A 23,228-nucleotide genomic window follows, 5' to 3' on the forward strand; every position below is an offset into this window, starting at 1 on the left:
TAAACAAGGCCACAGCCACAAGGCTACTTGGCCAAGTGTCTCTTGAGAAAGAGTGAGTGCCATTTTGTTCTTTGTTCCAATGACACTTGTTGGTGCCACTGGGCCTCACCACCTGGCCTGTATCATGAAGTCCCCCTCTTGATTGGGTCTAAGCCTTGAGTGGAAAGTGGGGGAGCCTCCCAGCACTTCCTTGGAAACTCTAGGCAAGTAAATTGGGGAATATTTTCTTTGGGAGTCTCATTTTTCTCACCAAAATTTAGATACAGCTTCTGAAACTAATTATTCTTTTTTCATTATAAAAAATATTTTCCTTTATTTATTTATTTGCAGGCCCAGCCAAACTTGACTAGAAAAGAAGCCCGGGCAGGGGTTTGGATGAGCCCATGACGTGCAGCACGCTCCGACCAATTGGGAGGCCGTGAAAAAGGGGAGGGCGGAAGTGACGAGCCGTATCCCTCCGCGGGGCGAGAGGGTCGGTGGGGGGAGTCGGCGTCTCTCTCCCCCGCGCCAGCTCCCGTACACGGAGCCGCATTCCTTGGCCCCCCCACCCCCCTCCCTCGGGGCCCCCCCCCCGCCCCCCTCGGGAAAAAAATCCACCCCAAATCACTCGAACCCGAGGGAGGCTTCCTTTCACCCTTGGGGAGACGAGCTTTCAACGGTTACCTCTTCTTCGTCTCCCCCCAAGCCCCTGTCCCCTCCCTGCTCCCACCCCCTTCTGGCGCCGGGTGTAAGGTCCCTTTAAGGCGACGGCGCCTTTCTCGGGTCAGACTACCGGCGGCGACGACCACGGGAGGTGAGTGAGCGAGCGAGCCTTCTCTCTCCCCACCCCCTGCTCCCGGGGGTTCCGTTATCTTTTCGCTCGGCGAGGCGTTCCGAGGCGAGACAATGAGAGGGGGATGGGGCCGGTACGCGCGGGGGTGGGGGCGGGGGGCCGGCGGCGCGCGCCCCCCGCCCACCGCGAGTGGCGGCGCGGCCCGCGGCAGGGGCGGCCGCAGGGCGCGGTGCGCGAGCGCGAGTGTGTGTGTGTGCGCCTCGGGCCGCGGGAGCTGCGCGAAGGGCCGGCGGCGGAGGCCCCTGCCTGCCGGCTGGCCGGCCACCCCCGCCCCCTGGCGCCCGTCGCGGCGCGCGCGCGCGCACTCGCGCCCCACGGCCCCGCACACAGCCCGACGTCCACACGCACGCCCGGCGCGAGGCGTCTCGGAGGAGTGGGCGGCGCGGGCGCGGGCGGTGGCCCGCTGGGGAAGGGGCGGGGGCGCGGGCGGCGGCGAGACGGCGGAGCGCGGCGGGAGGGGCCGGCGAGGGGGCGAGGCCGTGCGGCGGCGGGGGCGGGCGGCGGCGGAGCGGCCCCTGGGGGTGGGGGTGCGCGGCTCTCCCCGCCCCGTCCCCGCTCGGAGGAGTGGGGCGCTCGTTTTGAGCGGGAGGAGGAAAATGAGTGATTGCTGAGCCGATGCCTTGTTATGTAATCTCTCCTTGGTCTAATAGTACATCCTAAGCCTTAGTGCACTGCAGCTAGTTTACGAACTCTCCTCCCTCGGCCCCCAAATTTCTTTAGGGATGGCGCCGTGATTTATCAAATGGGATGGGGCGGAGAATCTATTTTCTGGTGATTATGTCCTGCCGCGGTGGGCGCCATGTTTATCCCGGGGACTATTTTCTTTAGATTCTTGGCAGCTTTTGCAAAGGAGTACTGTCATTAATCTACTTGCTTTCCCTCTTTCTGCGTGTTCTGATTTCCTTCTCCAGATGTGGGATTCTCTCAAACTGCTAGTAGCACTTGTCTTGGACATTCTTAGTTCAGAAAAAGGTAGTGCTGATGAGTCCTCAGAGTCATTTGGTGGCCAGTCTCATTTTCAAAATGGAAATTAAGATGCAGTTGGACTATCTCAGAGCAGCCGCTGTCTTGATGCAGGCGGGGTAGCCCGTTCCTCCAAGCCCTTGGACACCTCTCACCGCAGCTCAAAACTCCACAGAAATGGGGTTTTACTTTTTTTTTTTTTTAAGACTAAGTTTCACTCTTGTCGCCCAGGCTGGTGTGCAAGTGGCATGATCTCTGCACACTGCAACCTCCGCCTCCCGGGTTCAAGTGATTTTCCTGCCTTAGCCTTCCTAGTAGCTGGGATTACAGGCATGTGCCACCACGCCCGGCTAATTTTTGTATTTTTGGTAGAGACGGGTTTTACCACGTTGACCAGGCCGCTCTTGAACGCCTGACCTCAGGTGCTCCGCCCGCCTTGGCCTCCCAAAGTGCTGGGATTACAGGCGTGAGCCACCGCTCCCAGCCGGGGTTTTACTTTTGTAGGCATTTTCCCAACTAGAGGAAAGGGAAACGGAGGGGGCAGGGAGGGCTGCTCCTTGGCAAACGATTAATTTCGAGACACCATTGCTCAGGGTCTGAGAGCTTAAACTCTGAATTCGAACTGTTAGTACAATCATTCTCAACTTCGGGGTGCATAAAAAGTAACTCGAAGATTGTTAAACGTACAATTTGGGGGAGCCTCATCCCCCAAATTTATTCGAATGGAGCAGAGGGGAGTTGTCATCTCTACATTTTTAAATGAGCAGTCCTGCGGCTGAGTCTGATTAATGTGACCACTACGTTGAAAATTACTGGTCTAACATAAAAGTGTTCAAGATGTTGAAACAAATGACACCTTGTGCCCTTAATTTCCTTCCCTTTTCCAGAGCTGTGTTGGTGTATCTCAAACTAAGGAGGTAACAGAATGGACTCTTGGGACGAACATGATTTAGAGTTTCCACTCCCATCTTGAACTAGTGGTATAATATAGGAAAGCAGTTCTCGAAGTGTGGACAGATGACCTGTGGGGATCTCCTCTTACCCTTTCAGGGGAGCCTCAAGGTCATAACTATTTTCAAAATAATAGTAAGATGCTATTTATTGTTTTCACTGATACGCTGATGGTTCAAAAGCAATGCTGGGTAAAACTACTGACGGTACCTTAGCACAAAACAAGTCAGTGGCACCAAACTGCTTACTTGAGAATGCCCTTGAAGCAGTAAAATTTATTATTGTATTTTTATCTTTTTGAGACGGAGTTTTGCTCTGTCGCCCAGGGTGGAGTGCAGTGGCACTATCTCGGCTCACTGCAATCTCTGCCTCCTGGGTTGTATTTTTAGTAGAGATGGTGTTTCGCCATTTTGGCCAGGCTGGTCTCGAACTCGATGGCAGGCGATCCACCCGTGGCGGCCTCCCGAAGTGCTGGGCTTGAGCCACCGTGCCCCGCCTGTTATTATTAAATCTTAGCTTTTGACTACTTGTCTTTTTAATTTTTAAGAATTTGTGATGAAATAAACATGGATAAAGCATTTATGCTGCCTACGGAGGTGTGATTGTTGTCATGAGGGAAAAGCATTTGTGGGATTGGGTTGTGAGTGGCTTATTTCATGGAGTACCATGCGACTGGCAACCTGTGGTTTTTCACATTTAGTATTTGGCAGGTATTTCTTGAAAATGAAGTGAGCTTGTCACTTTTAGGAAAACAATTGACAGTATTTATTACCAGTGATAAAATTTGGGTGAAAATTAGAATTTTTAAAAAGTTGACAGCTGGAGTTTGACAGCTTCCTAGTACTTAAAAAACTTCCCTTATGATATCAGTGGTTAAGGACTGTAATATTTAAAAATGTTGTATAATATGTCATTTGGAATATGGGCATAACTTAGTAAATCTGTATTTTGCAGATGACCAATGCATGATGTTGCAAAATCAAGCAAAAGTAAAAGAGCCTTTGAAAATACCAGATATAGCAATGGATTTTAACAGTAAAAAAGTGGATTGATGTGGTTTCAGATTCCAAAATGTTACTATCCTTTAAGAAACTACTATTTGGCCTAGCATGGTGGCTCACTCCTGTAATCCCAGCACTTTGGAAGGCCCAGGTGGAAGGATAGTTTGAGTTGAGCCTAGTTCAACGTAGTGAGACCCTGTCTCTATTTATTTAAGAAAAAAAAACAAAGAAACTACCATTTGTTGAGTTTTAGTGTTTACCAGTATCTACAGTTATCTGAAAAGGTTATTAAAATACTTCTCCCTTTTCCGACTAGATTTTCATTATATACTTAACCAAAATGACATATAGCAACAGACTGAATGCAGAAGTAACTGTGAGAATCCAAACATCTTTTATTAAGTTAGACATAAAAGAGATTTGCAAAACGCAAAAAAAAGTGTTACTTTTCTCACTTTTTGGAGGGAAAGTAATTTTTGTTGAAATGTTATTTATGTTAACTTGTAATGGGCTTGTTTTAAAATATATTAATAAATATTTTAACATTTTGAATGTGGTAAATGTGGAAAGATAAAATTCACATGAAAGATCTTTGGCGTCTTCAATAATTTCAAGAGTCAAAAAAATGAGAATCATTCAGTCAGTCCTGTGTTTCTGCTCTTTAAATCATTCAAATCTAACTCCCTTGGGGAATTTTGGGAGAATTTATAAATAGTTGAAGTTGATGGAAGAGACAGTGACCTGGGGAAGAGTTCTAAAGCAAAAAAAGCTTACTTTGAATACGAACTGGGATATTTACCAACTGTAGCCTTGAGGAAGTTATTTAGTCTCTCCAAACCACTATTTTGACCTTATCTGTAAAATACAAACTTTAGAGCTGGTTGATTACAAATCCTAGAGCTGGTTAATGCCTTTGTCATGATACCAATATGGTGACATTCTGATAGATTCCTTGGTATGCTTGTTGGTGATAAGAAGCCATATCCACAGAACTTTTTTTTTTTTTATTTTTTTCTTTGAGATGGAGTCTTGCTCCTTTACCCAGGCTGGAGTGTAATGGCGCAATCTCGGCTCAGTGCACCCTGCGCCTCCCGGGTTCAAGCGATTCTCCTCCTTCAGCTTCCTGAGTAGCTGGGATTACAGGAGGCACACACCATCACACCCGGGTAATTTTTTTGTATTTTTCCAGAGATGGCGTTTCACCATGTTGGCCAGGCTGGTCTCAAACTCCTGACCTCTTGATCCACCCGCCGTGGCTTCCCAAAGTGCTAGGATTACAGGCGTAAAACACCATGCCCAACTGAAAAACATACTTTTATATGTAACGAAGGGGAGGAAAGCGGAAGAGAGACACTAACCTATTGCTAGGTTTTAGCAGAATTAAAAGAAATTGAAAGCATAGAAATGGAATTTAGGTAACACACAACTGTCATCGAACTAGATATACTACTAGATATTTTTCTTGGGAAAGGGACTCCTGAATATTGACCCCTTTAGAAAAGAGAACTCGTTGCTTACTTTACTTGTTTTAGTAAAGAGCACAGAACTAAATATTTGGATGTTTCTTGATACAGGATTGGCTACCAGACAAGAGGAAAGTATTTTGAGTTTGGAAATTTTAGGTTATTAAGACTACTTAAAACCCATATGATTCTTATATGTGAGGTACTACAACAGTTAGATGTTGTGAGGGACAAAATGGGCTGTGCAAAAGACAGGATAAATAAAAGCTTATTACATGTTTAACTATAATTAGTTTTATACACATATTAAGTATTCAGCGCTATAGGTTTTCTGGTATTAGTCCTTTTTAGAACCAAAAATTGAGGTAACTTGAAAACATAATTACCAGTTATGTTGAGGATTATCATCGTTTATTTTTCACCCTGAAACAAGAAAGTGGTGTTCTTAAAAATGTTTGTTTTCTATAAAATATGTTTCCTGTTCCAAATGTTCTTTTTATGTTGATTTTTGGGCAGGTATGTACTGGCAGTAAATTGAAAGTGTTAGATACCAAATTCTTCATTTCTGGATTCATTCTTCATTTCTGGACTTTACAGCTATGAAAGAACAACACAAAGGAATTCAGAGCTTCAAGAACCAAGTATATCAGGAGAGTTGTAGAAAACAGATCTTTTTCTAATTTTCTTTGAGATGAAGATAGGCAACAGTTGCTGCCCCTTAAATACCTTAAAAGTAGGCAGATGTATCTGCAGGATTCTTTTTGCTGCTTTTAAATAGTACATTGTTTTAAAAGGTCTGTTTGTAGCTTGCCTTTACAATTATATAGACTGTTGACTAGCTCATTATATATAGGGCCTTAGTATAAGGTAGACTACCGTATTTGCCAGCATTTAAGAAATAATCCCCTTCCCCCCCCCCCCCCCGAGGGTATTTATCTGGTACTCCCATATTATGGATTGAAGGATAAGACAAGAGACTGAGTATTGCTAATAGTTCTGTGTGAGCCTGCAGCGTTAAGTAAAACCTATTGAGTTCACAAAAATCATGTTACAATTACTACAAATAGAGAAACCACCTAGGTTACCAAGATGTCAAATAATGGATTAGTAGAAGAAAGTAATGTACTTCCTTGGTAGCCTACATAATCCACCTTAATTTGTTATTTCTTATTTAACTATTTTTCTGTGTCTTAAGAAACGTATATTAAGTGAAAATGCCTTCATAAAAATAAAAAAAGAGAAATGTATATATACAAGTTATGTGAAAATTGATCATGGGAATAAATCAAGAAATTCAGCCAACAAGGCTACCAGTTATTTAGTAGATACCAAAGAGATATGGCAGAATGTAGCAGTACAAAATACCACAGCTAAGATATGAGTAGGTAGTTCCACCCCCTCCTACCCCACCTCAGTTTTTATTAAGAAAATTTCACGCATGTGAAAAGGGGAAAGAGGCTGGGCATGGTGACTCGCAACTGTAATCGAAGCACTTTGGGAAGCCAAGGCCGGTGGATCACGAGGTCAGGAGTTGAAGACCAGCCTGACTAACATGGTGGCTGGGTGTCAATGTTAGCGCCCAGCTGAACATCGACATTTTTGAAGAGACTATATTAGTTTTATAGAATGTTCCATATTCTGCATTCAATTATTTCTTTCTAGAATGTCCCACCTTCTGGATTTATCTCATTATTTGTTTGTGGTGATGCTTAATTTGTTCTTTTATTGCTGTATTTCTTGTAAATGGAAAGTTAAATTTAAATAATGGATTTGAGCCGGGTGCGGTGCCTCACACCTGTAATCCCAGCGCTTTGGGAGGCTGAGGCAGGTGGATCACCTGAGGTCAGGAGTTCAAGACAAGCCCAACCAACATAATGAAACCCCATCTCTACTAAAAATACATAATAAGCCAGGCATGGTGACACATGCCTGTAATTACAGTTCTTTGGGAGGCTGAGGCAAGAGAATCGCTTGAACCCAGGAGGTGAAGGTTGCAGTGAGCTGAGATCACCATTGCACTCTAGCCTGGGCAACAAGAGTGAAACTCCTTCTCAAAAAATTTAAAAAATAAAATTAATTAAAATAAATAAATCATTGATTTGATCCAGGTTAAATATTATTGTCAGTAATACTTCATACATTGTTTTTGGCTTTTCTTGTTTATTTGTTTGCCAAAAGATGCCATAAACAAAACAACTGATAACTAATGTGAATTATTAGTCAGTAGTTTGTTGGCTAATGTTTTTCTTTTGTTTCCTTTGAGACAGAGTCTCGCTCTGTTGCCCAGGTTGGAGTACAGTGGTGTGATCTTGGCTCACCACAACCTCCACCTCCAGGTTCAAGTGACTCTCCTGCCTCAGTCTCCCGGGGAGCTGGGATTACAGGCATGTGCCACCACACCTGGCTAATTTTTTTTTTTTTTTTTTTTTTTTTTTAATAGAGACGGGGTTTCACCATGTTGGCCAGGCTGGTTTCGAACTCCTGACCTCAAGTGATCCACCCACCTCAGCCTCCCAAAGTGCTGGGATTACAGGCGTGAGCCACTGCACCAGGCTGATGTTTTTCTATTTAAACATATTACGATCATAATCTCTGGCTTTTGAGATACAGAGCTACTGTAACTTTTAAGTTCAACCGTACATAAGATTTTTAAGGAAGAACATAGAAATAGGTTTCCATTTTGTCACTTTGATTCACTGCTCTCTGCAAAAATGATTTGGAAGTTGAAGAAGCAAGAAGAGTTTATATGTAGCAAAAGTAACCTGTAGAGGAATTGTAAAGGGGCCACAACTAGAAAAAGTTTAAAACTGGGAAGGCTGGGCGTGATTGCTCATGCCTGTAAAACCCAGCACTTTGGGAGGCCAAGACAAGCAGATCCCTTGAGTCCAGAAGTTCAAGACCAGCCTGGGCAATATGACAAAACTCTATAGAAAATACAAAAATTAACCAGGCATGGTAGCACATTCCTGTAGTCCCAGCTACTTGGGAGGCCGAGACAGGAGGATTGCTTGAGCCGAGGAGGATTGCTTGAGCCGAGGAGGTCGAGGCTGCAGTAAGTTGAGATCGCGCCACTGCACTACAGCCCAGGCAACAAAGATCCTGTTTCCAAAAAAAAAAAAAAAAAAAAAATTTAAATTTAAACTTAAAACTGGGGATTAGACAAAAGAACCTGAAAATTATTTTCACAAAAATTATTCACCAGCCAATATGGATAGTGGCAAACAACCATAAAACCATAATTTTACAGGGTGAACATCATGATGCTCTTGTTTTATTAGGAGAAAATATGTACTTGAGTAAGAACAAGAGTGGCCTAAAAGTTGTCAGATGAATATGAAGATAAAATCAAGTTTCTGGCTGAGTGCAGTGGCTCATGCCTGTAATCCCAGCACTTTGGGGAGGCCGAGGCGTGTGGATCACCTGAGGTCAGGAGTTCGAGACCAGCCTGGCCAATATGGTGAAAACCCGTCTCTACTAAAAATACAAAAACTAGCCAGCCCTGGTGGCAGGCACCTGTAGTCCCAGCTACTTGGGAGGCTGAAACAGGAGAATTACTTGTACCCGGTAGACGGAGGTTGCAGTGAATCGAGATCATGCCACTGCACTCCAACCTGGGCAACAGAGCAAGACTCCATCTCAAAAAAAAAAAAAATCAAGTTTCACAGGTAGGTAATTATAGGATGAAGCAGACTAGGTATATATGGGTTTTATTAAAAATTTTTAACATTATGATATAACCATTTGAATAATTCATAAGAACCTTGTTCTGCTCTGTTGCAGAGTTTTTGAGATGGAGTCTCGCACTGTTGCCTGGGCTGGAGTGCAGTGGCGCAATCTGCAAGCTCCACTTCCCAGGTTCACGCCGTTGTCCTGCCTCAGCCTCCTGATTAGGTGGGATTACAGGCGCCCGCCACCACGCCTGGCTAATTTTTTGTATTTTTAATAGAGATGGGGTTTCCCTGTGTTGGCCAGGATGGTCTTGATCTCCTGACCTCGTGATCTGCCCACCTCGGCCTACCAAAGTGCTGGGATTACAGGCTTGAGCCACCATGCCTGGCCTGAGAGGACAAATATTTTTAAAAAGAAATGATAGTTCTTTATGTATAGAATGTGGGATGATTTTTTTTTAAATTGCCCTCGTTTTCAGAATATGTATTCAGTTTGATCAGTGATTTTCAGTCTTGGCATTATTGACATTTAGGGACAGATACTCTCCAGGCTATCCTATACATTGTAGGATGTTTTGTAGCACTCCTGGCCACTACCCACTAGATAGGTCAGTAACACCTCTCCTCACCCCCACCCTGATTGTGACTACCAAAAATGTCTAGACATTGCCAAATGCCCTCTGGGGGGCAAACTTGACCTCTGATAAAATTCGCTGTCACCTATGAAGAGTCCTTAATTATTTATTTATGTCTTTTGTGAACTAGGTTTCCCTTTATGTAAGCTAGGTACAGCTGTTGAATGAATCCCTTCTGCAGATGTAGTGCGTAGCTTGGGCTGTGCCTGATATATGTTGGAGAACGCTGGAATATGATGAACTCTTTCAGCACTACTGGGAATTTTATTGAAGGTTAGAAATGAGCTCTTGTTTTGAAAGTAAAGGTGTAGGCTTTCTGCTGTATCTAAATCTCTGTTTTCGCCGTCTGCCGCCCCCTGCATTCATTTGCTTGAAAAAGATCTCTATTAGCTTAGGAATAGTTGAGAATTTTGTGTGAAATGTTTGACATGATCTGTCTATATCCTTTGTTCAAGGAAAGATAATTTTGTTTGTTTGCTTGTGTGTTTTGTTTGCTTGTCTGTTTTGGAGAACAGGGTCTTGCTCTGTTGCCCAGGTTGGAGTGCAGTGGCTCAAACACAGCTCACTTCAGTCTCCACCTCCCGGACTCAAGAGATTCTCCCACCTCAGCCTGTTGAGTAGCTGGGACTACAGAGGTGCATGCCACCAACACCCTGCTAATTTTTCTATTTTTTGTAGAGATGGAATTTCACCAAGTTGCCCAGGCTAGTCTCGAACCTCTGGGCTCAAACAATTAGGGCTCGAGCAGTTCTCCCACCTCAGACTCCTGAAGTGGTGGGATTATAGGCAAAGAAAAGATAGTCTTGAAAAGTTACTTGCTAAAAGGCTTGATTAAACTAAATGTGTCCTCTTTGTTAATCTTTGATCGTTTGATTATATTCTTCTTAAAATTTATCCTTTTAAAACAAGTTTTTAAAAATTTTAATAGAGACAAGATGCCTCTGTGTTGCACAAGCCTGTCTCAAACTCCTGAACTAAGGTGATCCTCTCGCCTCAGCCTCCTAAAGTGCTAGGATTACAGATGTGAGCCACCACACCCGGCCAGAATTTCTTAACTACATATAAATTCTCCTAATGATCTAAGTATCTTGTTTGGGGAATACATAGTCAGGATAGGATAAGAGGGGGAAATAATGAGTAGTTTAATAAATTTAAGACTGAAACATTTCAAGTAAAAATTTCGGGAGAAAAAATTTTTTTTAAGTTTCTAAGAAATGTATTTGTGGATGTGAAATTTTTCCATGAGATGATATAAGAGCAAAGTTGAAGATAGCTAATAGTTGGGGATTCGTATGGAGGTAATTTTTTATTTAAAATGAGCAAGAAGGACCCTAGCCTTTTATTGTGGTCTTGGAAACTCATTCCCCACCACTATCATTCCTTGAAGAAATGGCTGGTTCTAGGTCTGGGACACGAAATGTATGAAATGAGCTGAAACATCTTGACTATCAGCAAAGATTTTATCAAACGATACTAGGGTGTGTCAGAAGGACTCAGCAGCCAACTCAAGACGTTCCCACTGGCCAAAATAGGACACAATGAGTATCTGTAAAGGTAACTGCGTGGATCAAAACACATCAAAGGCTGGGCACAGTGGCTTATCCCTGTAATCCCAGCACTTTGGGAATCTGAGGCAGGTGGGTTGCTTGAGTCTAGGAGTTTGAGACCAGCCTGGGCAACATGGTAAGACCCCCCTCTCTACAAAAAAATACAAAAAATTAGCCAGACATGGTGACTCTTGGCTATCCCAAAAGTTAGTTAGCTCTGTGTCCCTAGAGCTACTCAAGAGGTTGAGGTGGGAGGATTGCTTGAGCCTGGGAGGTGGAGGTTGCAGTGAGCTGAGATTGTGCCACTGTACTCTAGCCTGGATGAGACCGCATCTCACACAAAAAAAAAAAAAAAAGAAAAAAGAAATTTGGATGGTGCCTAGATATTTGATATTAAGGGATTATCAATTTTTTAGGCTGTAATGGTAATACAATTTTTTTGTTTTTAAGATGGAGTCTTGCTCTGCTGTTCAAGCTGGAGTGCAGTGGCGCAATCTCGGTTCACTGCAACCTCCGCCTCCTGGGTTCAAGCAGTTCTCCTGTCTCAGCCTCCTGAGTAGCTGGGATTACAGACCTGGCTAATTTTTATATTTTTAGTAGAGACAGGGTTTCACTGTGTTATCCTGGCTGATCTCAAATTCCTTGCCTCATGTGATCCACCCCTCTTAGCCTTCCAAAGTGCTGGGATTACAGGCTTGAGCCACCACACCCGGCCGTACAATTTTTCTAAACTATAATCTTTTAAAGTCCTTATCTTTCAGAGCTACATACCAAAATATTTGTGAATATGATATTTTAGAGATTTGCTTCAAAATAATATGGAGAAGTGGGGGCATAAATGATGGAATCCGTTTTGAGTTGGTAGTTTTTGAAACTGAGTGACAGATACGTATCTGAGTAAACTTTTGTATTCAATTAAAATTTGTATCTCATTAAAAATAGCAGAAAAGGAACCACTACAATATTGATTCAGAGACTCATAGTTGTAGTATGAAAATTTGCCTCTTCACTTGGTTGCAGTATGAGTCCCAAATTTACTGCCCATCCAAGTTTTCCTTTTTTTTTTGAGATTCGCTCTGTCGCCCAGGCTAGAGTGCAGTGGCACAATCTCAGCTCTCTGCAACCTACTCCTCACAGGTTCAAGTGATTCTCCTACCTCAGCCTCCTGAGTACTGGGATTACAGGCTTGTGCCACCACACCTGGCTAATTTTTGTATTTTTAGTAGAGATAGGGTTTCACTGTGTTGGCCAGGCTAGTCTCGAACTCTTGACCTCAGGTGATCCCCCTGCCTCGGCCTCCCAAAGTGTTGGGATTACAGGCATGAGCCACCGCGCCTGGCCCTTTTCTTCTTGATGTAGCACTGTATTCACTATGGGCTGGCCTTTAATACCTGAAATTCGCATTTCTATTTGGCAGTTTTGAAATAAAAAACGAGAAAGTAAAATGCCCCTTAATTAAGGATTACATTTCAACGTAATTTTTTTTTAGTGTGATAAGTATCCAGTCCTTCATAGCAAGAAATTAGGGAAGAGGGGGAATAAATGCATTGTGTTTTGTTTTGTTTTGTTTTTTCCTTTATGGGAAAGATTTGGTATAGAAAGAGGTTAAATGTGTGGAATGATAGTTTGGGAAGATATATTTTTTTTTGGTGGGGGGCCCATTTTCAGAATCTGGATGTACATGTTGACACTGCATATTTGGTAATTCCTGTCTTCTTTGTTCAAAACTAGTTGAAAGGCTGTCCTTGCCCTGATCGGGGCTTTAAAAAAAAAAAAAAAATTGAAAGGAGATTGTATGCCATGGATCACTTGAAAGACCACAGAGAATGGTGGTGTTCCCTGAGAATCTTGGTAGAAATATTAAATACTGCATTTTATTATGTTAGTAAAGGTTTCCTTTTAATAACTAGAAAACTAGAAGAAGGATCTAAATTTGCGATTTCTATTTTTGGTTTGCTAAGTATTTACATTAGGTTGCTATGTCTCTGTTGTATCATGTTTTTGACCCTGAGTTATAGATGCTGAAAGTGAAAGGAATTGATCACATCCTGAGATACCAGAGTGTAGGTCAGAATCAAGGACAGTTTTGAAAAACTTGGCTTCAGTGTCTTCAAAGATGCTTTGTACATTTGTGAAATATGTTCAGTCAGCAGACCTAATATTTTCTGAGTTGACAAACCCTGTTAACTAACTCCATCTTCTGTGTTGTTAAAAAAAAACATGAAAAATATTTCCCCATAAGTTGGATTTCCTTTTTTTCTTTTCTTTTTTTTTTTTTTTTTTTTTTGAGACGGAGTCTGGCTTCTGTTGCCCAGGCTGGAGTGCAGTGGCGCGATCTTGGCTCACTGCAACCTCTGCCTCCTGGGTTGAAGCGATTCTTCTGCCTCAGCTTCCCCAGTTGCTGGGATTACAGGCATGTGCCACCATGTCCGGCTACTTTTTGTATTTTTAGTAGAGGTGGGGTTTCAGTTCACCATGTTGGCCAGGCTGGTCTGGAACTCCTGACATCAAATGATCCACCCTTCTTGGCATCCCAAATTGTTGAGTTTACATGTGTGAGCCACCGTGTCTGGCCAAGCTGGATTTTCTTTTCATTTTGAGTCTTTTAATTTACACTGGATATCTTGGCAGTACTCATACCTAAGGAGAAGAGATATTTTTCTCACTTGATTAAAAAGTAGTTAGGACATAAACATCTTTCTTTGCCATCTTTTCAGATCTACCCTTTTTGGTTATTCCATTTATTTTTCATTTTTTTATTTTGTAGGGATGGGGTATTGCTCTCCAGCTCTCCAGCCTAGGCTGGAGTACAATGGCACCACTGCAGTTACTGTAACCTTGAGCTCACTGTAACCTCGAACTCCTGGCCTCGAGCGATCCTCCTACCTCGTCCTCCCAAGTAGCTGGGACCACTGGTGTGTGCCGCACACCTGGCTAATTTTTTAAAAATTTTTGTAGAGATGGAGTCTTGCTATGTTACCCAAGCTGGAGTTCTTTCCATTTCTCTCAAGGTCAAATGGAAGAAATTTCAATATTCTTATTATAATTCATTGCTTTATAAAATAAAGAACTGAAACTCTTAAGGTATTATGAATACTTAAGATAAAAGTACACCCTTTTGGATATGCTACCAAAATAACCACAGGCGTGACATTGAAAACCACAATTTGTATTCTGATAGCTCTTCATATTCCAAAGCAAAGTTTTTCATATGTGTGGAGAGTTTGCTTGTAACTGGTCAGGACAAAAGTAGGTCCTTGAAAAACATCGGCAGAGGTTATTATCCACAGTTTATATTCATTCTGCTGGGTGTTGGATATTTGTGCATTAATTATCTGTTGACTCTAAGCAGTCAGAAGGTTACACAGCAAAGAACAATGGAATAAAAGTAAGTATTTAAGGAAAAAATTGTTTAAAATATATTTTGTAGTGGAATTGGACTGGAAAACAAAGGCATGTGTTGTCTTTGTCTCAAAGAATACCTGTGATATGGATTTGATTTCTTTTTAATTCAGTTTCTGGCTAGTATTGTCTTCATATAATTAAGCCTGAAAATAAGAGAATTTAAGTTGATCTCTTACATCTTTTTCTTTCCTCACCCGCTTCATGGTTAGAAAGAGAGAAATAATTAAAATAGAAGATGAAAGACCAGTTAGAATCCAGTTAAACACTTTACTCATTAAAACCCAAACTCCCCCTGGCTATAGCTAAATCACTGGGGCATTGCAAGATATTTTTAATTTTCAAGGGAAACAATGCCATCTGTTGGGCATTTTGCAAACTGCTACTGTCAAGTTGTATGGCCCTAACTATTCAGTAAACAGAATGGTTAGGTTGGTTGGTTGGTTTTGGTTTTCGCTTATGGATGTAGCAGCAGAATTACTAAGACTCTAAGGACACTTAGAGCTTTTGCAGTAAAGGCTGTGTTTGAACTTTGAAGAGCAATAGTATTCGCGTTCCAACACAAGGAAACTGACCCTTAGTAAACTGTTACTGGGGGGTCGAATAGCAATAACTCTTTGTTTGCATTGCAGAGATACAGACTTTATTTATTTATTTGTATTTTTTTTGAGACGGAGTTTCGCTCTTGTTGCCCAGGCTGGAGTGCTGTGGCATGAATTGTGGCTCATTGCAACCTCCACTTCCCATGTTCAAGCGATTCTCCAACCTCAGCGTCCTGAGTAGCTGGGATTACAGGCATGTGCCACCATTCCCGGCTAATTTTGTGTTTTTAGTAGAGGCAGGGTTTCTCCATGGTGGTCAGGCTGGTCTCGAACTCCGGACCTCAGGTGATCCGCCCACCTCGGCCTCCCAAAGTGCTGGAATTACAGGCTTGAGCGACTGCACCCGGCTCAGACTTCAATTTTTTAAAGGAACATGTAATTTAGGCAGTGTTTACAAATTAAGGATTGACTCCAAAATCACAGTGGAATAGCCTCCAGAATTTCCTAGACTAGATGTACAAGGTAGTAGTAGGACTGGGACTAGAGTATGACAAGTGAGGTTCTCATCTTAGGTGCAAAATTTAAAGCAGTACAGAGAGGTTCAGTAATCATAATAAATGCATTTTAATGCATCATTTTTAAAAGATCAGTGTTAATGCAGAACAGTCCATACTGAACAAAATATCTATTTTAAATAAAGACTGAATCCAATCCTGCACTTGCTTGACTCACCTCACTGTCCTCATCCTGACCCTGGCCCTGGGTGTTACACATTAAACTTTTTGTCGTTGTCGTTGTTGTTTTTGAGACGGAGTCTCTGTTGCCCAGGCTGGAGTGCAGTGGTGCGATCTCGGCTCATTGCAACCTCTGCCACCCGGGGTTCAAGCAGTTCTCCTGCCTCAGCCTCCCAAGTAGCTGGGATTACAGGCGCCTGCCAGCACGCCCGGCTAATTTTTATATTTTTAGTCGAGATGGGGCTTCACCATCTTGGCCAGGCTGGTCTTGAACTCCTGACCCCATGATCCACCCGCCTCAGCCTCCCAAGATGCTGGGATTACAAGCATGAGCCACTGTGCCTGGCCTAAACTTTTATAATCCTAATTTTTTTTTTTTTTTTTTTGAGATAGAGTCTCACTCCATCCCCCAGGCTGGAGTGCAGTGCTGTGATCTCGACTCCCTGCAACGTCCGCCTCCTGGATTCAAACGATTCTCGTGCCTCAGCCTCCCAAGTAGCTGGAATTACAGGCGCACACTGCCACGCCTGGCTAATTTTTGTATTTTGAGTAGAGACAGGGTTTTGCCATGTTGGCCAGTCTGGTTCTATAACTCCCAGCCTCAGGTGATCCACCTGCCTCGGCTTCCCAAAGTGCTGGGATTACAGGCAGAGCCACCATGCCTGGCCTGTAGCCCTAATTATTAAATAATTTGCTGTGCAATAGATTCTAATATTCAAGAATAAAAGTTGTAATTCTGAACCCTTGGAAATGGAGAAAGGCTAGAGCAGCATATGATAAAGGAGTCCAAGGAGGTAGGTTGCCAATGGAGTCAAAGTTCTGATTTCATATTTGGTATAAAGCAGTATCTCCTATTCTTAGGCCCATATCTTATTTGAATGTTTTTCTTGTAGCATGGCAGACACCGACCTGTTCATGGAATGTGAGGAGGAGGAGTTGGAGCCATGGCAGAAAATCAGTGATGTCATTGAGGACTCTGTAGTTGAAGATTATAATTCAGTGGATAAAACTACCACAGGTAACAAAAGCTCTTCTGATCTTAGATGATTTAAATTAATTAAATTGAATGATATTTTGGTTAACAAAGTGTGAGATGAAAAAGGACTTTTAAGAATCCAGGGAGACCTCATTGTGGCACTCACTGGTGCTACCTTTTTTCCCATGCTGTAGTCTGTGAAAACCTCAGTTTCCTCATCCATATAGCTAGAAATTATATATTTATTTCATTGAAAACATTGGAAGGTTGGATTAACCAGTGTTTATCAAATATCTAGCAGTCTTCTTACTAAAAGATATATGAACAAGAATTCAAAGTGGTGGTGTGTGTGTATCAGTGCTCATTTATGTACCCAGTCAAAAATAGGTTCCCATAGTCTTTTTTGTTTTGTTTTGTTTTACTTGTACTTGGTTTCCTTTGTGAGCAGAGTAGAAATTGCCTTGTGTCTGCCTTCATGGACAGTTTACAAATTTAGGCTTGTTAGCTTTTCTTTCATAAAGGTGATACTGCTGAGTCAAATTCTAGATTGCCCTGAATTCAGAAAATGGGTGGTAGTTCTTTTGCTCCCCTAAATTGTACCAGTTGCTCTTTATTTTTATCTTTCCTGTCTTGAGACCTGAAGATGGCATTGGTTTAGGCTGAAATAGGGCACAGTTCAAGGTCTTTTTGGATGGCTTAATGTGCATGGTTATGAATACCACTAGTGGTAATAATAAACCTTTGAGTCGTAGAGGTTTGCTAGTGTTATGTAAGCAAAGTATTAAAATCCCAGTTCAGTGGGCTCAGTGATGTAACTTAATTAACCAGGAGATGTGAGACAAAGAAGAAGGGATTGTGTTTAAATGGTGGACTAAGGGTTAAGTAGGAGGAGAAATCACATGAACAGTTGGATTTATGAAACAGGAAACTTTTTGGCTATAGAGATCCACAAGAAGATGGAAAGGGAAGATTAGAGCAGTATCCTTTAGTGTCATCTGTCCCTGTCTCCAAGTGACTGTGCCTCCCCTTCCCCACAGTTTCTGTGAGCCAGCAGCCAGTCTCGGCTCCAGTGCCCATCGCTGCCCATGCTTCTGTTGCTGGGCACCTCTCTACATCCACCACCGTTAGTAGCAGCGGGGCACAGAACAGCGACAGTACAAAGAAGACTCTTGTCACACTAATTGCCAACAACAATGGTAAGTGGGATTATTGGGAAATAATAATCCTGGGCTAGAGGGGTGAAAGAATAAAAAAGGTCTCAGGGGCAGCCATACCTGTTTAGTTAGGTACAGATGTGGTTCTACTAGTTGGAAAATGAATTTAGTAATGATTCTCTGATATGGAAGTGATTTCTGTAGATGGTGCTATTCCTTCTAAGTTAGTGCTGACTCGATACTGGTGTTTCAAGTGAGAGAGCAGTAGATTCTTGCTACTGATAATTTCTAGGAGAGAAAATGTCAACCCAAAATTCCTAACTGTTAAAGAGATCTGGGGCTTTTTTTGTTTGGTTGGTTGGTTGTTTTTGTTTCTTTAATTACAAAAATTCCATTAGTTTGGTAAGAATTTTCCCAGGGCAGTTCTGTATTTTCTCTGGCAGATTGATTTGCTTATTGGTTCCTGAGTGTGGAAGATAGGATAGGGTTGTTGTCTGCATGAAAGAAATGGTGAAAGACTAGCGTTTTTAGTGTTTAGTTTTTGTTTTTTTACTAGAAAGGCTATATAGTACTCGTTTCTATTTAATTTCTGATGCCTGTTTCTACACTCTGAAGATGAGTTGACCAGTTATATCTCAAGATTCATAACTGAAGTAGGCACTTTCATAGAGTCATTGCGTTGCTGCAAAGGACTTTATTTTTTAATTATTTTATTTCCTTTAAAACCGAAACAGCAGGCCGGGCGCGGTGGCTCAAGCCTGTAATCCCAGCACTTTGGGAGGCCGAGACGGGCGGATCACGAGGTCAGGAGATCGAGACCATCCTGGCTAACACAGTGAAACCCCGTCTCTACTAAAAAATACAAAAAACTAGCCGGGCGAGGTGGCGGCGCCTGTGGTCCCAGCTACTTGGGAGGCTGAGGCAGGAGAATGGCGCAAACCCCGGAGGCGGAGCTTGCAGTGAGCTGAGATCCGGCCACTGCACTCCAGTCTGGGCGACAGCGCGAGACTCCCTCTCAAAAAAAAAAAATAAATAAATAAATAAAATAAAACCGAAACAGCTTTAGTACTACAGAAATAATATATGCTTTGTAGAAAAACTATAAAGTAAAAAAAAATTCAAAAGGAAGAAAAAAAATGTTTAACCATAATCCCACCACCTGGAGATAACTGGTGGTTACTTTTATTCTGTACAATATTTATTTTTATATACATCTGTATGTTATATGTGATTTTCTTTTTACAAAAAAAGATTATACAAGTTGTACATTACTCTGCCTGCCTTTTCCCCTTAATAGTATCTTATTTTAATAAATAGTCATCTATAACATTTTTGATGACTGTATTTCCCATTATTTGATTAACTTATTAACAATGGGTTGTAAGAGGGTATATTGCCATTTTAAGGAGCTTCAGTGAACTTTCCTATCTCTGCATCTTTTCTCTCATCGTTGATTAGTTCTGCGAATATATTTCTGAAACAAACTGTTGGCTCAAAGGTCATCACAGTTTTTAAGAATTGTGATCAGTATTATTCCTGGTTTGGCCATCTAGAAATGTTTTATCAGTTTATATTGCTGTTACAAGAGTGTATGGTTTTTAATTTGGGGATATAACCATTTATATATGCATTCCCCTATTGTGGAACATTTGTTAGGGTCGCCATCCTTTGTGATTACAAATGATGCTGTGGTGAACGTTCTCAGGCATGTGTCTTTGCCCACTGTGTAAAACATATCTGCGATGTAAAGTCTTAGAGGTGAGATTTGCTGGATCAGGTGTTTATAATTTGATAGATATTGTCAAGTTACCCTAATAGGTTGCTCTAAATAAGTGCCCACCAATAGCTCTTTCCCCATGTTGTTACCAACTTTAGGTATTATCAAACTTTAAAACCTCCATGATTTCCAAAGACTTTCAGTATTTAGGTACTGAAAATATGATTATTTTATGGGAAATCTTTAGACTTCTAAAAACCTTGTAAATGGGGACCGTTGTGTATATAAAGATGGGGAACCATTTATGTAAAGATTTCTATTATTTTATAGATGTGGAAACTGAGGCCTAGAGCATCTAAATAATTTGCTTTAGTTATAAGAATTAATGGTTGCTAAGTAACTAAACTGGATTTGAATTCTCTGGACTTCAAAGCTTTCGGGATTTCTACTGTATTATATTGCTTTCCTGTGTATTTCTTTTTTTTTTTTAAGCCAGTCAAATTTAGCAGTGGGGGAGTTGTATGCCAGCTTTAGTGACACTAATGTTTATAAGTTCTGATAACCCACTACCACAGGACTAGTCCTGTGTGTCTCTTAAACTGTTAAAGTTCTGTTAGCAACCAGCTTACCTAACCTTTTCTTTGATCCCAGGGTTCCAAGGCCCATGCTGAGATGGCTGTGTATCTTTTTCTTTTTTTCCCCCCACCCCGAAACGGAATCTTGCTTTGTCACCCAGGCTGGAGTGCAGTGGCGTGAACACAGCTCACTGCAGCCTCAGCCTCCCTGGCTCAGCAGTCCTCCCACCTCAGCCCTGCAAGTAGCTAGGACTACAGGCACACGCCACCATGCCTGGCTAACTTTTATAATTTTTGTAGAGACAGGGTTTCACCATGTTGCCTGAGCTGGTCTCAAACTCCCAAGCTCAAGCGGTCCTCCCTCCTCGGCCTCCCAAAGTGCTGGGATTACAGGTGTGAGTGAGCCACCGTGCCAGGCCAGCTGAGCATCGTATGACATGCTGAGATGACTTGGTCTCCTTGACTCCTTGAATGTACCCTTGATTCTTGAGCCTGCCTATGGCCAGTGTACTAATTTTTTCTAAAAAATATAAGTTGACTTTATTTACTTCAGAAGCCTCTAATGTTTATATTAAAATGTTAACCCATAACCCGTGTTCATGAAAAAAAGAAGACAGTGGGTATAGACTGGTAACCACAGTCTTGTATATTCCAAAAAAAATTCATCCATAGATAAGCCTAAATTAATTGCAGTTGTCTAATTTATCTCACTTTATATATCTATATAAAAAATACATACAGTTCTGTAACTTTTTTCATCAGATACTCTTGTTTTTTTGTTTTCTTGAGACGGAGTCTCCCTTTGTCACTCAGGCTGGAGTACAGTGGCGTGATCTCGGCCCACTGCAACCTCCACTTCCTGGGTTCAAGTAATTCTCTTGCCTCAGCCTCCTGAGTAGCTGTGATTACAGGCATGCACCACCATGCCTAGCTAAGTTTTTTGTGTTTTTAGTAGAGATGGGGTTTCACAGTGTTGACCAGGCTGGTCTCGAACTCCTGACCTCAGGTAATTTGCCCACCTCGGCCTTCCAAAGTGCTGGGATTACAGGCGTGAGCCACTGCGCCCAGCCTAGGAACTCTTGAAATGCTAGTCCAACTTTAAGGATATGGCTTCAGAATAAAGCGAATGAGAAATATTGCCTCTTACAACCCAGTTTCCCTTTAAACCTTCAGTTTAATTGTATTGGTGTATTATCTGCTTACTACATTAGTAACATAGCAAATAAGAATAACATTTGTTTTTTTGAGACAGAGTCTCACTCCATCACCCAGGCTGGAGTACAGTGGCGCAATCTCGACTCACTGCAACCGCCATCTCCCAGGTTCAAGCGATTCTCATGCCTCACCCACCCTCGTAGCTGGGATTATAGGCATGCGCCACCATGCTCGGCTAATTTCTGTATTTTTAGTAGAGACGGGGTTTCACTATGTTGGCTAGGCTTGTCTCTAATTTCCTGACCTCAAGTGATCCACCCACCATGGCTTCCCAAAGTTTTGGAATTACAGGCGTGAGACACTGCTCCCAGCCAGCAAATGAGAATAACTTTTAAACAATTCAGTATTGTTTCACTTAGTGTGCTTTAGAAAGTTTAGAAATTTAAAATTAAAAAAAAAAAATGCGTGATCTCAGAAGAGAGAAAAATTTCTTAAACCAAATACAAAAACAGAGCTAACCATAAAGGGTAAAATTGATAAATAGAACTACATTAAAGATGTGATTTAAAAAAAAAAAAAACAAAAAAAAACCCTGAGAAGACAAACCACAAACTGGAAGGTGTTTGTGGCATGTATTACTTTTTTTTTTTTGAGACGAAGTCTGCACACCAGCCTGCTTTGTTACCCAGGCTGGAGTACAGTGGCGCGATCTCAGCTCACTGCAGCCTCTGCCTCCCAAGTTGAAACAATTCTCATGCCTCAGTATCCAGAGTAGCTGGGACTACAGGTGCCTGCCACCACACCCGGCTAACTTCTGTATTTTTAGCAGAGACAGTATGTCACCATGTTGGCTAGGCTGGTCTCAAACTCCTGACCTCAAGTAATCTGCCTGTCTTGGCCTCCCAAAGTGCTAAGATTACAGATATGAGCCACCTCACTTGGCCCTCGAAAAGTTACACATAGAGTTACCATATGACCCAGCAGTTCTACTCCTAGCTGTATACCCAAGAGAATGGAAAATGTATGTTCACATAAAAACTTGTGTACTAATATTCATAGCAGTATCATTTGTTATAGCTAAAAGTAAAAACAACCTGTGTCCATCAATTAATGGATAAACAAAATGTATATGTACACAATGGAATATTATTGGCCCATAAAAAGGAATGAAATATTGATACATTCTATAACATAGATGAACCTTGAAAACATAATGCTGAGAAAGAAGCTAGACATACAAAATTAGCCAGGTGTGGTGGCACATGCCTGCAATCCCAGCTATTAGGGAAGCTGAGGCAGGAGAATTTTTTGAACCTGGGAGGCAGAGGTTGCAGGGAGCTGAGATTGCACCATTTCAGCCTGGGTGACAGAGCAAAACTCCTTGTGAAGAAAAAAAAAAAAAATGAAGGAAAAAAATCAAGAGAGAGCAAACTTAGAGAAAGTTAGTTGCATAATTCTTTGAATTTTTTTTTTTTTTTTTAACTAATAATGTGCAAGGCAGGCAGATCACAAGGTCAGGAGATTGAGACCATCCTGGCCAACATGGTGAAACCCCATCTCTACTAAAATACAAAAAATTAGCTCGGCCTGTAGCCCCAGCTACTCGGGAGGCTGAGGCAGGGTAATCGTTTGAACCCGGGAGGTGGAGCTTACAGTGAGCCGAGATCGCGCCACTGCACTCCAGCCTGGTGACAGAGTGAGACTCCATCTCAAAAAATAATGTGCTTGATACCATATGACGTCTGAAGTACAGAAGAAAACTCTTGGAATTCATTGTCAGTGAGGTGGATTGTTTTGTTTCATTTGTTTGTTAGGTTTTCTTTGTTTTGTTCGAGATAGGGTCTCACTTTGTCACCCAGGCTGGAGTACAGTAGTGGCACGAACATGGCTGACTCATTGCACCCTCCAACTCC

At 42.1% G+C, this 23,228-nt stretch overlaps 1 protein-coding gene across 9 annotated transcripts in view; it reads left to right on the forward strand.

The window, feature by feature from the left end:
• The first annotated feature begins 448 nt into the window (after positions 1–448).
• The window catches only part of POGZ (pogo transposable element derived with ZNF domain), a 55,486-nt gene continuing 32,706 nt past the window's right edge, over positions 449–23,228 (forward strand). For 2 of the 9 annotated variants that reach the window (XM_007977195.3, XM_007977199.3), the window contains exons 1-3: positions 449–793; positions 16,632–16,756; positions 17,752–17,910. In XM_007977195.3, the coding sequence (XP_007975386.2) occupies positions 16,633–16,756; positions 17,752–17,910 (283 nt within the window). In that variant the 5' untranslated portion in view covers positions 449–793; position 16,632. Of the gene's footprint in view, positions 794–1,373; positions 4,914–8,733; positions 9,102–13,354; positions 14,449–15,158; positions 15,258–16,131; positions 16,533–16,631; positions 16,757–17,751; positions 17,911–23,228 lie in introns of those variants that run through there. The other 7 variants (XM_073008386.1, XM_007977197.3, XM_073008385.1 and 4 more) reach the window with 7 other exon arrangements.

The sequence above is a fragment of the Chlorocebus sabaeus genome, chromosome 20, assembly GCF_047675955.1.
Source record: "Chlorocebus sabaeus isolate Y175 chromosome 20, mChlSab1.0.hap1, whole genome shotgun sequence".
NCBI lineage: Eukaryota > Metazoa > Chordata > Mammalia > Primates > Cercopithecidae > Chlorocebus > Chlorocebus sabaeus.